We start from the raw sequence: 18143 nt of genomic DNA on the forward strand, positions 1-18143 counted from the left end.
TTTAGTGACCAACAATATCTCCACTCTAATCCTAAATCGATACCAAATACTAAATACCAAGTCGATATTGTCTCGGGAGGATAGCTAAAATACCGATACTAAATCTATATTGTCTTGGGAGGATACCTCAGCGGGAATGTGCTCGCCTTGGAAGCAAGACACGGAGCAACACAGTTTAGATCCCCGGGTCCGCACTTAGAAACCTCTGGGTATTAAGCGTGTTATAAATAACCCATCATATCATACCAAGACTTAAGCGGCACTTTGACTTACTGCAATTCCAGCCTCCCACTCCACAAACACCCCCTCCCCTCTCAGTTCAGTGAAATCTTCTCTAAACCCTTCACCTAGAACTATGTATACCCATCTAATTACTTGTAGAGATCTCATGCTCACCTCTTTGAAATCAATATGCATGCTCAATACTTGCTGTACAGCTTATGCTGCTCTCGCCCCCTCCGATCTGCTGATCTCTTCCTTCTTACTGTTCCCCACCCACCCCCTTGCACTCCTTCCCACTTCAGATCCTTCCAGCTCCTCCTCCCCTACACTGGAACTCTCTACCTCTCTCAATCTGCTCCATCTCCTCTTACCCCTCCTTCCGCTCCTCCTTGAAATCTCACCTTCTCCTTACCCCGTCCTGTTAACATCTTCTCCTCTCTTCTCTTCCTCTGTTCGGTTTCTCTTTTTCTGACCTAGGCTAATTGTTCTGTATATTGTTTTGATGGTTAGTCTCATGTTTTGCACTTAAGCTTCCACTTATTCCATGTATCCTGTTGTAATGTAAAGCGCTTTGGAGTAAAGCACTCTATACATTTAATAAATACAAATAAAAAACAAATAGTTGAGACTATAAGCAATGACTGATTGCATTTCTTTTTCTGTAAGCAATTTTATTTATAGCAATGACCAAGTGCACATAACCAGTCTTTTTTTTCCGCCTGGCAAAAGAAGATTTTCATCTTACAAATAGCAAATTGCCATCCTGAAATTCAGGAAACATGCATTGTGGGGGAGAGCTCAAGGAGTTTGTCCCCTCATTAAGCCCCACTTATCCACACAGACCGGGCAACACAAGGTATAAGCCTGGCCGACCTTTTCCCAGAGCATACATTTGATTCGCCCAAGCCCTTTATCATCACACAAGTGTGAGGTGTGCCCATTCAGCAATAGCAGTTTTTTTCCATATACGTTTTAGGCATTTGTGAAATTGTTGATGACTATTTGGCCGATCCTCAATCCATTCCTGCACTAAACGACATTTCTTTCACATGTTTAGTAGCTACGTGATTGTAGGAATCACAAAAAGCGAGGACAGGTTTGTCCCACTGGAAAGAGATCGTCTAGGATGCCCGCTCGGTGGATAGTTGGCAATCAAAAGAGACTTGCAGATTTGTATCCTTGGCCTGCCGTTAGCCAAACAATGTATGCTGCATTCCTAGAACGGTGCAGCCATATCTCCATTGGTAAATGGTTTCAGGACATGCTTTTCTGCAAAGACTATATGACTTTACAAGACTCGCCCAGGCGCCGCATTAGACACATGTCCCTTTTAACCTGCCCTAGCCAGGCGCCTCCAATGCCACTGGTGTGTACTTGCTGGAGTTATCAATCTGGAGGAAAATTAAATCTATTTGGCAGGTCCCATGCTCAGACTTTCCGCAAAGAGTGTGATCAAACTTTACAATTCTTGTTCATGTGATCCTTGCTTGCCTGAGTACTTCGCTGCCTGCCCCTACTTTGTCAACTTATTGCAGTTGCTTTGTCATGCACCAATACCAATAACCTTAACATCTGTTAGAGATTAGATTGTGAAATTACATACATTTCCATTTACTGTATGTTATGCACTAATCTGTTTTGGTCCACTTTGGTTGACATTGTTTTTTTAATTGGGAAAATTATAGCAGGCGGATTTAGAATGTAATGCAGAAATTATAAAATAAAAATATGCACATCGTCAATATTTTTAATTCGCTTTTGGCTTTACCCGTCATCCACTTACCTATAACTAAGGCCGAATCATGATTTTCAGAGCAAGAACTTAGAATTTGCATATATTTCTATATTCTTATTCAGGCATCGTTACTGCGATACATTGGAAAATTAAACCTACCTCTTTTTTTGCCTAAACTAGGAGGCAATTGGGAGAGAAGATCCCTAATTTGTAGCCATCTCCCAACTACCTACTCATCGACTTAGATAAAATAAGTAACGTTACATTTCACCAGGATTTCTTTTCAGAGTAGATTCAAGAAACGAGTTTACATTTGGTGAATGTGAGAGGGTACTGCTTCATGTATAGAGCAAGAGATGCAGATGGGTGGTTATCCCTACTCCCGGGCAGATTAAGAGTTGCTGGCACTGCGGTACCAGCCTTTAAAACCAAAGACTAACAAGGGAAGAGGGGGAAGACTGCAAAGAATACATATGAACAGACCAGTGCTGGAGTTTCGGTTTAAAATGAGGGGTGTTACTGTGTACCAAGTGCTTTTCAGGCAGAAATGCAGAACGCCACAGGAAACCAAGGATGGTGCTTGAAGACAAAAGGAGGAGTGGTACACATTCTGGATTTTGTCTCCCAAAAGAAAGCAGTCATCCGACATTTAAAGAAAAGAAAACCTGTAAACTTAGGCGTAATGCATTTTCTATGGATAGCAAGGGTGGAGGGACATTCACATTGTGACAAGTATTCCATTCATCTTTACATGTCCAATAGTTTCAGGGGTTGGTAGGTTAGGAGAGTATACATGTATTGGGCTTTTATGGGGCTGGACCTCAGTACTTTTTTGCAGCTATGCAAACCTATCACTTGAATACAAAGCAAAGAGGCAACAAACACATTATTTGACTGTGGAAGTAGAGGTGCACACCAGACTCCAATTCAGCAAAAATTAAACCAAGTAATTCTGTGCAATGCACAAACCCACATTGCGCTTCTTAGGGATACTTACACATTGTCTCCAGTTTGAGAAGCCAGATCACGTCTGCTTCCATGTAGACCACCAATCTTTTTATCAAGCTGTATGGTGGATATTTGGGTTGTGACCGCAGTTACATTCATCACACGACCGTCCTCGCCTTTTGTCTTGCTAGGCTCGCCTTTATGAGACTGAGAACTAACAGTTTTATATGGTGGAACAGATCCATGAATATCTGGATTGGAGGTCAACGAGTCAGCAGCAATGTGATTAGGTTGGGCATTGGCACTTTGAGAGCTGGTAAGGTTTGCATCCCGGTTAATACAAAGGTGGTTGATGACAGAAATACAACGGTCTCCCTCTTCCAATGGCTTTGGCTGCAACACAGTTTGTGCTTTCCTTTTGCAGTTTGCATTGGGGGCTTCACCTTGAAAACCCACACTACTGCTCATGTCTTTACCAAAACCAATGTCCTGATTAAAATGATTCTTGGAAAAGCCATTTTGGGACAATTTCCGCACTGCTTCTGTAAGCCGCATCTCTTTGTCTCTGGTTTCCGTCCGGCCCCTCCTGCTTCCTACATCATTAGACTTTGAAGAAGTCAGTGGCCTTATAGGATCAGCCGCATTGTGAACTGAGAAGGCAGCAGGGGACATATGGTTTGGCTCCAAAACCACACTATTGCTTTTGGGAGGTGCAGCATCAAGGTGACCTGTGGTTCCATCTCCATTGCCTCCAGACTGGTGCCAGGATGCAGATCCAGGAGACATCCGAGGGTTCTTTACTTTCCTGCTCTCCTGTGACAGATATGAAGGCACAGCAGCACTGTTTGGCCTTAGGAATGAATTGGTATTTAGAGATTGTTTATACAAGCCAGTAGAAACCTTCCTAGAGCGAACTGAAGGCGTCCTCAATGCAAGGTTTGGTGGCTCTCCAACTGCACTTGGCAGACGGTACTGATCTACAAATGACGACATGGCACTTTCAGATGCTGCAAGTATATTGGCAGGTAACTCAGCAAAAGGATTACGACTGGGAGAATGAGGAGCTCTTTTATGTGAGGCTTCAGAACTTAAGCATAGTGACTCAAGCTTCTGATAAGGTTTATGAGCACGAGTAGATTGCTGAAAAACCAAAGTGTTTGCCAACCGGCCACAAGACAGGCCTGTCTGTTGTTGAGGTGCACTAAACACAGTCCGCAATGGTGGGGTGGAGGCATCTGTAGTAGTCAACTGGCCTGGAAAAAAATAGTAGGTTTTCTGTGGGAAAATGCCAGAAAGTGCACGGGTCCGATCCTCTATTACAGGAACATGTTTTTTCTCCAGCCTCCAGATTGGCTTTACGTGTAGCTGTGGCACAAGCCACCTGCTTTTAGTCTCTGGATGTCCGTCTGAGCTGTTGGAAGTCTGGTTGCCAGATGTAGGGTCTGGACTGTGCGGGATTCCCCTTTTCAAGCCAGAGCTATACTGTTGAGTCCCTGCCGAGGCCATGGATGGCCATATCACAGGTGGCACAGGCAGGAGTTGGTCATGATGAGTTTGGGCACGTGTCTGCGGTATGTTCCAATCTGGCAGCCTGTAAAGATGAAAAACATGCAAAATCATTACATTTTATTCTTTCAACATTTTCAGATAACTTTGTGCATTGTCCACATTGTCAGAATGGCACCATCACTGCAGATCAAGTCGTTCCTAAACACTCAATGGAAAAACAAAAAAAGCATCATAACAGATTACAAATAGTCTACACATAAGATTTTTAGATAAACTGGAAATCACAAGGAAGAGGGGATTATTGCTCTCAATATATTGTTGTCCTATGAGCCTAGTGCCATCATTATTCTGAATATATAAGCAGACCAAGAAGTACTGCCTTCAAGATCCTGAAAGCTGGAATCTGCTGCGAGAATGTGCTGTGGTGTACATTTGATCTATAAAGCATTTCCAACAGCATGGCCCGGACCCAGAAAGGGATCAGAGAGCTCCAACAGCATGGCCTGGACCAAGAAAGGGATCAGAGAGCTTAACAAAGGCCTCGTACATTTTTTAAAAATCCCACTAGACCTGCAGGGTGAGCGCCTTAGTTTGGGTACTCTACTGAAAAGCACTTGCCCATTGTGATGGCTGGCAAAATGTTTGCCAGTGCTTTCGCTAAAACGGTATGGCCGTCACCATAAGCACACTTCATATTAGGCGCAATGTTGTCACCCAAAGGCCAGCCATGCACAATGAAACATTTGCCATTTACTGCAAACATGTTTGTTTGCAGTAAACGTCAAATACATGTTTTAAACATCTCCATACTTGCATGCAATTGGTACCAGTCCTTCATAAAATCTGATTGCCAATGCGAGTAAGCGGGTAGTAGATTTTGCAAGCCCTCAAACGCATCCAGCAAGATATCAATTCAATCTGCAGACTATCATGTTTTATGACTCAAAATGCAGATGAATCAGGTGTATGACTTCACTACGCTCCTCCGAGAGTCGTCCAACCCAAAGAGAAGTACTAGGATAACAGAAAAGCAAGAAGATTATGGTTTGGGTAATGCTTAATTGACCTAGTATCTAGCTTTCCCTTGAATGCAAGTGAGAATGGGGGAGGCTAGAGACCTAGGTAAGATGACTGGAAAAGCATTTAAAAAAAGCAATGAGAGAGGGTATTCTTATGAAGACAGTAGAACGTTCTGTGCACAGGCTTGTTGCATCAGATATTTCAATTAGAGGGTACGGTGGGGATAGAGTACATCAATTATTGTACTAGAATACTAAGGAGAATGTAGGTGCAGTAGGAGGTTGAGGAACATGTTTTTTCTGGGTTAACAGTGCCCTGTAACTAGCCCTGCAATTTGTAGGGCGGTTTTCAAACTTATTCAGGGACTTTGGATGACAATGTTTTAAAATGAGTAGGAAGGAGGCGCAGAGGAGCACCACAATTGAGAAACAAACCAGTGTAAATGGGCTCACAGCGAGTGTGGATTTCAAACAAGAAATTGACTTCCTTGATGTGTAGATTACCGACACTAATTACTCCACTAACATTTTTAGTTATGTTACTGGTAGAAATAACCAGCTACACCAGCTGAATTTCATCCTCTTAGTTCGATTAAGAATGTTGCCTAGAGGCAGTTACTAAGAGAAAGAATAATTTACGAAACTGGAAATGATGATTAACATTCACAGACCGAGGATACCAGGCAGTGGAAGTCAATGCATTCAGGGCTAAAGCACAGGATTTGAAACGGGTAAACCCAACATACACCTAACGAAAAATCAAGCCATCATTAGTATATGTATCCAAGTATTCGATACAAAGCAAAAAAGATTAAATCTACAATTAATAAGCACTGGAATATCTTAAACGGATTGATTCCAGGGTTGGACAATTGTTTCAGGAACATCCAGTATCCAGGTTCCAATTTCAGGGACCCATTGCTGAATACGGCTCCCACTAAAACATAATATGTCAAATTAGAGCACTTGCGCCTGCATGCACTGTACAAACTACAGTTTTGTCATTAAAGGAAATATAGTACACCTCCCAAGATCTGGAGAAAAAGAATGTTGCGCAATTCTGCAAATTGTGATACAATGTGATTTAAGCGATCAGAGGCCCATGTGGCATTTACTTTGCCAGTCAATCAACCAGTCGTTGCAAATTAAGCTGCAACGAACACAGGTCAAACATAAGGACAACAACAAACAACGTTATGAAAACATTGGATGGAGAGTCAAAATTTCAGAGAAGTTTTCAAATCTTGGGAGGTAGGGGAGAGGAGGACCACATGACATTTTCGAATAAACTAGATTGAAGAGATTTTCTAGATTGAAAGACTGAGCTCTGTGGCCTGTGAGAAACCTGAAGGTGTCTCACTGACTAGTTCCTGTGCATCTGTCATCCAGGTGGCGAGGAAACAGCCATTGCTATTGGATCCAGTTCCTGTGGGTGGACTACTGAGGAAGGATCACCTGGATGAGGGGTCCTCTGGGAATGGAAGTGGGACACAGACAGGCGAGATGCGGTACCCCCTTCCTTAGAACACCTTTTCCCCATCCTACCACATAGGATATTCAGAAATTCTACCCTCGCCCCCCCTTTTCCGACAAACACTTTTACAGCATGAAAGACAACGAACTTAAACCAGGGCCGTTTACCTGACATGTCCCAACACAAGGGTCAGGCAGGGTCACGCACTTGACAATAACTACACACCCGACGGCCCTTTCCCTTCCCCACAGGATTAAAAGGTGGAGCACAAAAGCACACTTTGAGCAAGGCAAACTGTATGAGGAAGCAGCTATTCCAGGACAACAGTTCAAAAGGAGGAGAAAGGCGGCGAGAACCAAAAGGACGACAAGGAGGGAAGTGCCCTTGCCCTTTATGACCCAGACCCGCAAAGCATCCGTGAAAGGAATCATAAGGCCGGGAACAGCAGCTAGTGTGTGGTGTAACAGATGTCAACAGTGAACGGGGCCCTTCTACACTGATAACCAAGGCAGGGGGAGATTCTTGCTACTGTGGTACCGTCCTTGACTCCAGAGACAAGAAATGACAAGCGGTACATCACAGCCGGTGAGTCGGAGGGAGAACCGATAGTAAACCGAACTGTGTTGAGTGAAGATTGCAAACGGCAACATGATGTAAATTGTAGAAGACCTTGTATGTTACAGAACTTTGAAAAGCCCAGGGAGAGACCAGCTGCAGAATGGTCCAGTGCCACGTGGGTGCTCATTCAAAAGACCCTAGTTGGTGGCCTTTTTGTTAAAAACTACAGATACCAGGAGGCCCTAGGAGAGCCAGACGAAAGGTCAAAGTGGTCATACAAGTGTCGAGTAAAACCCCTTGTACAATCAAAAGTCTGTGACACGCTGAAGAAACAAAGTGAACTGTGCTACTGGGGCAAATGTGAACACGGCTGAATGATGCCTGCGAATTGGGGTGGTCAGCAATACCCCGAGAACATTGTGTGAATAGAAGTAATTGAAGCCTGACTGGGGGCCGAGACCCGGACTTGGGTAAGAAAAGAACCGTACTCTTCTAGTCTTGTGAACTGTAGAAAGTGTGAACCTGACAGAGAGATGCCAAGAGAAAGCTAGGGCAAGGGAACCCTGCTTTTTGATGTGTGAAATTGCGAACTAAGGCAAGTGTGAACCCAACAGAGGGATGCCGAAAGAAAACTAGGGGATGGGAACCCCGCTTTTCTAATGAGATGATAAAATCATGAACTGTGTTAGAAGGACAAGCATGAGCCTGACCGAGGGAGGCCATCGTAACCAAGAGGAAAGCTAAGGGAAGTAAATCCTACATTGTGGTAAAGCAAAGTGAACTGTGTAGCTGGCAAATGTGAACCCTGAGGGATGCCTGAAAAACAGGGTGGAGTACGATAACCCTGTGAACACTGTTGACAAGAGAACCCGGCTGAGGGACGTCCACAGTGAAAGGTTGTTTAAAAGACATTTGAGACTCATGAATACGACAGTTGAGAATATTCTGAGTTAAGGGCCATAGTGAACCAGACTGGGGGAGGATAACATTCGAGAAGGGTCTCAAGAGTCCCGGCTTGTCCCATGCTACAAAAGGTGGGGAAGGGAGACACTGGTCATAACATCCTGACTTATTTGTGAACACTTTTTCCTGGTGAACACTATCCCACACCGTTTTATAACTTAGTCGTAAGGATTGGCAATAGTTTTTTTTAGTATAGGCCTTTATTTGACAAGACGCCAGTAGGACTGCCTTATTATTATTATTTGATGGTCGTAGCTTGCTCCCATCTTAGATTTTGGTTAGATGTTTTTGTCACCCATTTATACAGTTTAACAAACACCCTTGAACTGTGATCACCTGTGTCTCTATACTGTTGCCACATTGAGTTCCTTACAGGCCCCAGGTCGCATGAACAAAGACTAACTTTTCATGTTTTCTTTAAATATTACAAAGACTGATATAAACCAAAAGAAAGGTTGAATAGGATCAACTCCCAAGTGAATGGGCTCTATATTTTCTGTTGGACTGTCCATTCGCAAACTAGTGGACATACACAGAAAGATGGTGTTATTGTATATTGTGTATTACATCCATGGCATCCTCTAACTTCTTGTGGTACCCTCCAACTGTTTAAGTGCCTATTTTACCATCAGTTTCTTTCATACCCAGTGTGACATTTCGTCTTGGAGTTTATTTTATGCATCCATTTCATTTACCTTGCACAAGCACATTTTATGGTCTTATGTTGAATGACTCATGAATTTTACCACATAAATATTGTTCATTTACATTTTCATCACTAGGACCATGACGTATTCACACACATAGCATCACGTCATCACTTACACAGTTCTGCCACAAACTCCATAAGGTTTCAAAGGAGGACAGGTAATCTCCAGGAAAGATGGTTTCAAGGAGGATGTGACCTCAGTGTTTTTTCTAAAAACCTTTTCTTACTGTTATGATTCACCCTATTTTCCCAACTAGTATGGTTCTTTCTTCTGCAACATACAGATATTCGTACTTACAGGTAACAGAACCCATGAGTCTTATTGAACAAGAAGATTTTCTAAAAGTGGCTCCGGTATTTCAGCTTTCAAAAAAACGAAGTACATGGAGATTGCAATTACAGAGCAGGTTACTCAGAATACAAGTATTGAGAAATAGGTTTGATTTTTGCTTTAGTTGCAGTGAAAATACACTTGCACGAGTAACGTCAGTTGTATAAATGAATGGGAAGGAGTAGTAAACATGCAAGGATAAATTGCACTAATCCGTTTGTTTTGTTTTAGATGTTTGGTTGTCTGTTTTATTTGTTATTTCTCCCCATTTACCACTGGCCCGGGTGGATGTCTGAAGTGCATTGGCAGAAAATATACAACCTGTATGTTTTCTATGGATAAAAATCACAATCTGACCACAAATTAATTTGATGGCCAATTTAATTTAAAATAGGACTGTTTCAAAGCTTAACTAACAATAGCTATTCTAGCATCTATTGTGATTGCACAACTCTGCTCAGGGTTTCTTTATATAATTCTACGTCTCCCAGTGCACCCGTGACTTTTTCTGCAGTTCTCCTCAAAGGTAGTAGATTGTCGATTCCAAGATGGCCGCCGGCACAGAGTAGACATGCCGACGGCAGCTCCGGGACTCTGCGGCCAGGTTCGGGCGGCCTAAACCCCCCCCCCCCCAGTACCAAGGCTCAGAGCTTGTGAGGCAAGAAGCACCGGGGAACCGAGCGGAGGAGTCCGCGGTGCACCAGGACCCCTGTGGCGCCATTGGCGAGACGCAGATCGGAGGAGCGGGAGATTGCTCTCCTCCCCCCAGGTGGAGCGTGACGCGAGTCCAGGAGGCAGGACTCCTGTTGCAGGCCAGCAAAGGAGCCTGCGCCGGGGCCCCAGCAGCGTAGTTTGAGGTACGCGGGTAGAAGGAGCGGGTAACCCCTCCACTCCCACCCAGGTGGAGCACGAGCCCGGGAAATAGAACTCCTGAGGAAGCCCTGCTGTGGAGTCTGTGGCAGCACACCGGAGCACCAGCAGCACTCGGAGGAGCCGGGGGCTCATCCCGCCCCAGAAAGAGCGCACAACGTAGCGGCCAGAGGAGGGCCGCTGGGGGCGCTCTGCAACGTGGTGGAGCATAAAGGAGGAAAGCACTGGACAAAGGCGCAGCAACGCCTTCTCCCGGAACAAGCGCACACCGGAACAGAGGTGAGGAGTGTGGCGGTGAGAAGGAAGGGGAGCGAAGAGGATAGAGGAGCAAGTGTGGAGTGCAGGCCCCAGAGGATTGAAGGAGTGTGGGGAGCTCCAGTGGAGTGGCTGGGAAGGTGAGAGTACCGGCAGCCGCTGAGGAGAGCGGTGGCGGCAAGAGTGTGGCCCCCCGCAAGCAGGTGCATGGGGGCACCCTGACTCAGGAACGGCAAGGACCGGGTGACAAGGAAGGAGTGGCCCACGGGCCCGAAGGTGGGGGCGAGTGGAAGCCCACTGGAGAAGGTGGTGCAACATAACATAGCGGCCGAGACGGCCACCCACAGTGAGGAGGACCCGGCACACGTGGAGGGAGAGGCTCCCAAGCAATTGAGGAGACAGCGGCGATCCCAATCATCTGTGAGCGACGCAGTTGAGTCGCGGGACTGGCCTGCCATAGATGTCTTCCAGGTCCAAGGGGAGGACAAGGAAGGCTGGTCACCTCGCGGGCGAGCCCCAGGAAACATTGACTGCGCTTTGGCACGCAATGGAGAGCAGGGACTTGGGTAAAGGAGCGAGTGGACAACCGAAGGAGCAACGGGACAAGGAAGGAACGGAGGAACCGATGCAGATGACGAGGCAAGACCTTAGGGGGGAAATGCAGAACTTGAGGGAGTCCCTGGCTAAAACTTTTCAAGAGCAATTCCAATTGATGAGGAGTGACCTCAATGCAGCACTAGGACAACTGCAGCAAGAAACAGCCCAGCTGGGGGAAGAGGGCAGATCTATTGGAAAGAGGCCTTCAGGAGTGCGAAAGGGACACAATGGCCAACAGTGAGGCCATAGACCGATTGGACATTGCTACAAGGAATATGGCGGCAATGATGGAGAATCTGGAGAACAGATCCCGAAGGGTTATCAGGATCAAATCGTTACTGGAGACCGTCACAGATTAACAATTGAAGGAAGAGGTCCACAGGGGTCTTCGCAGGGCTCCTGGGCGAGGAATTTCCAGGTGCGAATGAGTTGGATAGGGTCCACAGGGTGGGTCGGACCCCGGGAGGACCAAATGTCAGACCACGAGATGTGTTGACGGCTTTCGTTCGATATAGCTCAAAGGAGGCGGTGTTGAGAGCGGCGAGGCAGGGCAAACCGGTTATCTATAAAGGACAAGAAATCTCTTTTTTTCAGGACCTGGCCGCTAGCACGCTGATGAAGTGAAGAAACATGGGCCCAGCCGTGAGGGAGATGGCCAAGAAAGGGATAAAGTACAAATGGTCCTTTCCATTTGGATTGGTGTTCGAGTGGGAAGGGAGCCAGAGGCGAGCAACTACCTTTCAGGAGGCAGACGGTATAATCCGACTGGAACTGGATAACTGGGGGGGGGGGGCGCCTGGAAGGGGGGCCACCAACATGAGGTAGGCAAAGGGAAAAAGGAAGACCGTGGGAATGGTCCACGGTGGGGGTGGGGGCCGGGGAGGGGAGGTAGTTAAGATGGTACTGCGGGGACCAACTATGGGGGGGGGGGGGGCAGGTGGTGCCAAAGAGGGGAAGGGTGGCAGCAGTACGGGGGGCCTGGGTGTCTAGATTCTCGGTAGAAGGCTGTTGGGGGGGGTGGTGGGAACAGGGGCTTTCAATGGGGGCCTAGGAGGATGGTGTTGAAAACATTCTGGAACGAGTAAGGGCAAGAGTGTCCGGGGTTGGGGGGGGGGGGGGGGGGCGGGGGGGGGTAGTATGGAGTGAGGGGCGGTCTCACCCTAAATTGGGGATTCAGGGGGGGCGGGAAGGACGGGATGACTGGGGGATGGTCATAGCAACCGGTGGAGCAGCACAGGCTCTGTTGAACGGGAGGACGGAGGTAGGGAGTGGAGGAGGAGGAAGAGGGGTTCAGTACACCCACAGAAGGGAGGGTGGGGGGGCCCAGGGCAGACCCGGAGAGGGGATGGTGGGATGGTCAAGGGGGGGCGTACCGGACTTCAGCTGGCTAACACATAATGTAAGGGGGCTAAACTCCCCCCTCAAACAAACAAACAAAACTGGAGCAATTCACCAGGTCCCATAAGCCGGATGTGCTAGCACTGCAAGAGACCCATTTATTAAGGAAGGACCAGAGCCGCCTGCGGCTGAAGGGCTTCTCACAGATGTTTGACGCCGGTCCTACAAAGAAAGGGGGGGGGAGGGTTGCTTTGGCATTCGGGAGGGGGATAGAATTCAGAATCCAGGATATTCTTAGGGACAAAAGTGGGGGATACATTATGGTGAGGGGAGAGCACATGGGCTCGTCTTACACCATAGCATCGGTGTACAGCCCAAATGCGGGTCAGGACCAGTTCATGCGTGAAACCCTGGGCATTGGAGAACTTTGCGAGGGGACAAGTAATATTGATGGGGGACTTCAATCTAGCTTGGGACAGACGGCGAGACTGAACTCAGCAAGAGGGGGGCGGGGGAGTGATGGCCTCTCCCAAGCTGAAGGAGCGGTGGCAGGAAGCTGGATTGCGAGATGTGTGGAGGGCATTACAGGGGGAGGAGGAGGGGTTTACGTTTCTCTCGGATGTCCACAGAACCCAATCCAGAATCTACTATTTAGGTGTCCGCAAGCCTGACCGAGGGGGTGGAGTCTGTCGAGGCGGGTCCCATGGAGATAGCTGACCAAAAGGTGGCGCAGATGAAGCTGCAGCTGGGGTGGCAAAGGCCGGGGGTATGGGGTTGGAAGTTCCCGGGGGAACTCCTGAAGGATCAGGTGATGTGGGAGGAGATTGGACGCAAGATCCGGGATTAATTTGAGAGGAACAATAGCTCGGACATGAGTCTTGGCACAAGGTGGGACGCTTTCAAGGCGACAGAGGGGAACTCATTGCTCTGAAGGCAGAGAGAGGGTTGGAAACTCAGTTGGAAAAGGAGGTTGAGGCTGCAAGGGTACGAGTGAGGTAGACCCCCACAAGGAAGGTGTAGAGGGAATATAGGTTAGCAGAGGGTCAACTGGGGATCCTAAGGACCAAAAAGCCGGAAGAGGCAATGTTCAGGGTTAGGCAAAAATTCTATGCAAAGGCCAATAAAGCAGACTCATTCCTGGCTCGCCTTCTGAGGGGAAGCAGGGAACAGAATGTTATAATGGCCATGAGGGACGAGAGGGGAGAGAGACTCACCCGGACCGAAGAGATAAAGGGGAGATTAGCCAAATTTTATGAAGCTCTGTATACTTCACAGTACCTGCAGCTTCGGTCGCAGAGGGAATTCTTAGGGGCTCTGCCCCCCCGCGACTATCTCGAGAGGATGGGGAGGAGCTGGTCGGGCTATCGTGGAGGACGAGGTAAGGGCTATCATTATGTCATTCTCCTGCAATAAGGCCCCGGGCTCAGACGGCTACCCAGCTTCCTTTTATAAAACCTACTCCCACCTAGTGGTTCCGCATTTAACGCAATTATTTAATATGTTTGGGTTCAGGGGCAGCATTACCCCCTCAATGGAGGCGGCCAAAAATCTATAAAGCGGGAAAGGATCCAGAAGAATGTACATCTTATCGTCCTATCGCCCTTATAAATACGGAGGCAAACATTTTCACTAAAATATTGGTGAAACGCCTGGAAAAGCACCTACCCTCGATGATCCAACAAGACCAGGCAAGGTTCATGATAGGGAGGCAGACCGCTGACCTTATCAGGCGGGTGGCCCACTTGGTGGAGAAGACATGCAAGACGACCACTCCGGCTATCCTTCTAGCGCTAGACGCCGAAAAGGCGTTCGATCGGGTGGAGTGGTCGTTTTTGTTTCAGGTTATGGAAAACATGAGTCTGAGGACAGTTCATTAGTATGGTCACAGAAAATTATAAGAATCCCACGTCGCACATCTTAGTAAATGCAGAGATGTCTCAGCCAATTAATCTGAGGCGGGGGACGAAACAGGGGTGCCCCCTTTCCCCGTTGCTTTACGCAATATATTTGGAACAACTTCTCCTGGCCATACGAGAGGCAGACAATATTCAGGGTATACCATTTGGGGGAGGCCAGCATAAAGTGGCGGCATTTGCTGATGATATGCTGCTCACGCTGACGAACCAGATGGAGTCCATCAAGGCAAGCATAGAACTGCTGACCAAATTTGGTGAGTAATCAGGTTTGCAGGTCAACTTACAGAAGTCGGAACTGATGAACTTGTCCCTAGGGGAGAATGAGGTGGAAGAGATTAAGGCAATTTCCCCGTTTAAGTGGAGTCCGGGTGGGTTACGATACTTGGGGATCAGGATAGCCCCTTCTCTGGCGGGGTGGTACGGAGCGAACTATGCCCCTACGTTAACGGCAATTAAATATGATCTAAGGAAGAGGAGCGCCCCAAGGATATCCAGGTTGGGGGGGGGGGGTCCTTAAAATGGTGGTTCTCCCCCGGGTGCTTTACCCATTTCGGGCTATTCCGCCATCTGTTCCGGTGAGCTTCTTTAAGGAATTAGACCAGGCGGTCAAGGAGTTTAACTGGGAGGGCAAGAGGCCGCGCTTGTCCAGACTACCAATGGCATCCAGGGGGGAAGGAGACCTGGCTCTTCCCGACTTCCGCCAATATCATGAGGCTGCACAGCTTGGGGCAATTAGGGAATGGTTCGCGGAGGATTACAATAAGCATTGGGTGAAAATGGACAGTAGCCCGACACCACCTGGGGGAGGTACTTTGGCTTCCACGAAGGTTGAGACCGCCTCACCTCTACCTGAGGTGCCATAACTGAGGGAATGGTGGAAATTTGGGAAAGCGCGGTGGAGTGGCGGGGGATCACGACCTTTCCATCTCCGTTTACCCCCATCTTCAATAACGGGGACTTCACGTCAGGGTTGGAGAAAGGGGTGTTCCTGAAGTGGGGGGGGTGTAGGACACTGAGGGACATGTTTCGCGACAAAAATGTGAAAACGTTTGAGGAATGTAAGCAGGAGTTTGGGGTGGGCTAGGGAGAAAGGCACAGCTACTTCCAAATTAGACACTGGGTTATGGCGGCGGACGAAAGGAAGGCTGCTATACGCGACCTAATGCAGTTTGAACGGTTCCTTCGAGCGCACGAGGGGTCCATAGGTTTAATCTCAGACCTTTACAGGCTTCTAGAGAGTGCCAGCCCGAAGGTTGCTTGGGCGTACATGAGGGGATGGGAGCAGCAACTGGCGGCTAGAATGGAATGAGGACTGGGAGAGGTTGTGGAAGATTATTCTGAAGGTGGCAAAAGTGGCCCTGCTGCAGGAGACCTGGTATAATTATATCTACGGCTGGCACTATACCCCAGCCCGCCTAGATGCGATGTACCTAGCAACCTAGGGGGATTGTTGGAAGGGCTGCGTGGGAGCAGGTACGGCACCTCATATTTGGTGGGACTGCCCCATTGTTAGGCCCTTTAGGCGCGACATTGCACGAGCCCTGTCTCAGGCACTAGGGGAGGGAGTCAGCCAAGATCCCCCGGGATATTTTATTGGGGAAGAAGGTACTGGGGGGCGGAGAGGAAAGGAGAGGGAGCACCAAGGCGAAAGCTATTTTCACCCTGGCAGCGATGGCCCTTATTGCACAGAAGTGGAAGAGCCCAACGATCCTGACGGAGAAAGACTGGTTAAGGAAAATGTGGGACAGTCTCGATGGAATGGGCAACGTATGTGGCCAACAATAACCTGGGGTGTTTCTCAGCGGACTGGGGAGAGATGCTGGCCTATCTGAAAGGGGTAAGCTTGTGGTGGGGTACCTGGTGAGGAGTGCGCTAGTAACCACTCATTAAGTAAATGTGATAAGTAGATTTGAAAGATGTCTGTTGAGCTGCGATAGAGGTGGAATGTTGGTTAACCCCTACCCACCCTTAACAAACGGAAGATACTGATTTTCCTCCTTTGTCGCGCTGAAACACTTTGCAAATTAAATGTATTCAATAATACATTGCTAAATGTGTTTCGACCCATAGGGGTCGTCGTCGGGGCTGCTTGGACACACTTGTACTCAATACAGTTCTATATATGAAACAGACAACTGTAAGAAGCTTGCTTTGTGTATTGAGGTAATGAAATATGCATCTAGGCTAGTTATCCATGGCCGTCCTATTCTTGGCTGTTTTCATTCAGGAAAATCCAAAAGGAAAGGCTGAAATTGTGGATCAAAGTTGAAGCAGAATGATAATTATGTACCCTGCATGCATTCAGTAAACACCTGTGCATGGGAGTGCCATTGCTCTGTGCTTATTCAGATAGCTATTCAAGTCTGCTGAATCCAGAGAAAGAAATAAACGCTTCAATGCAATGAAACACGTGTCGGCTTTAGGAATTCAGGACAGACTTTAGATTTGCATTTTCTACTCACCTTATAATCTGATGCGAGTTGTGATTGACACATGAACATAATAGGTTTTCTTTTTGAACTACTTTGTGCATCTGTTTTGAGACAGGGATATGTTTTTGTGACTCACATATGCTTTCAGATAGTGTTACTATGTCCTTTGATCAATTTGTTTTCAATTAAATTGAGCCCTATTCACATATTATTCGAAGTTCAGCAATGTATTATTGAATCCATTTAATTTGCAAAGTGTTTGAGCGCAACAAAGGAGGAAAACCAGTCTCCATCTGAAAGGGGAATTCAGGGAACACTGGTGCCCACAAAGTCTCAAGTTGTTGGACATTTACCGTTAACTTCCTGGAAGGGGAAGAACGGGATGGAAGGACCTAGTGGCGCTATGGCAAAAGTTGGGAGGGAGGGGGGAATTTCAATTTGATGATGTTCTGATCGGTTTATATGACGAAAACAAAAAGAAGTTTTCGAAAGTTAGCTTGGTGAGTTAAGAACTACTGTGTCCGATTCTATGTAAGATATGTAGATGTATGATTGGAAGTCCAGCAGGCTGGACTTCCCTACCTAGAATAGTTGAGAATAGAAAGGTTAAAATATAACAAGCTAATGCTCTTTCTCTTGCTCTATTATTTTTTTGTCTGTGACTGAGTAGGAGTTACATTTTCAGGTATGTGCTCTTAACTACTCTCTCCGTCAGCTGGGGTGGACTGGCCTATAGGGAACTTTAGAGAGTTCCTGGTAGGACTCTGTACCCTAGGACCCTTTTGTGTGCGGGGGAGGATGTGTGCCGCCAACGACCTCTGCCTTAATGGCAGCAAGACTGAAATTCTACTCATCGGCACACCCACTCCCTCCTTCCCTGCAGCACTCTGGCCGGCCTCTCTTGGCCCTCCTCCCACTCCCACCTGCAAGGCTAAAAACCTTGGGGTCATCTTCGACTCTGTCCTCTCCAAGCTGGACTACTGCAACAGCCTCCATCTAAACCTGCCTGCCTCCACTCTCCGCCCTCTGCAACTTATCCAGAACAGGACTGCGAGACTTGTCCTTGGCCTCAAGCCCAGGGATCGTATCTGTCCAGGACTGAAATCTCTGCAATGGCTCCCAGTGGCTGCGAGGATTAAGTTCAAAACCCTCTGCATTGTACACAAGGCCTTCTGGGGTCTGGGGCCGCAATACCTTCAACTCTCTCTTCCCAAATACCTCCCTTCTCGAGCTCCTCGCTCATCTGCCTCCAACTCCCTTAGGGTCA

At 47.5% G+C, this 18143-nt stretch overlaps 1 protein-coding gene across 3 annotated transcripts in view; it reads right to left on the bottom strand.

Moving 5' to 3' along the window:
- The window catches only part of TTLL4 (tubulin tyrosine ligase like 4), a 1554536-nt gene that overhangs the window by 1364423 nt on the left and 171970 nt on the right, over positions 1–18143 (bottom strand). For all 3 annotated transcript variants that reach the window (XM_069616870.1, XM_069616872.1, XM_069616871.1), the window contains one exon: positions 2955–4496. In XM_069616870.1, coding sequence (XP_069472971.1) covers positions 2955–4496 — 1542 coding nt within the window. The remainder of the gene's footprint in view (positions 1–2954; positions 4497–18143) is intronic.

Source organism: Ambystoma mexicanum, chromosome 9 (genome assembly GCF_040938575.1).
Source record: "Ambystoma mexicanum isolate Mex_15411 chromosome 9, UKY_AmexF1_1, whole genome shotgun sequence".
NCBI lineage: Eukaryota > Metazoa > Chordata > Amphibia > Caudata > Ambystomatidae > Ambystoma > Ambystoma mexicanum.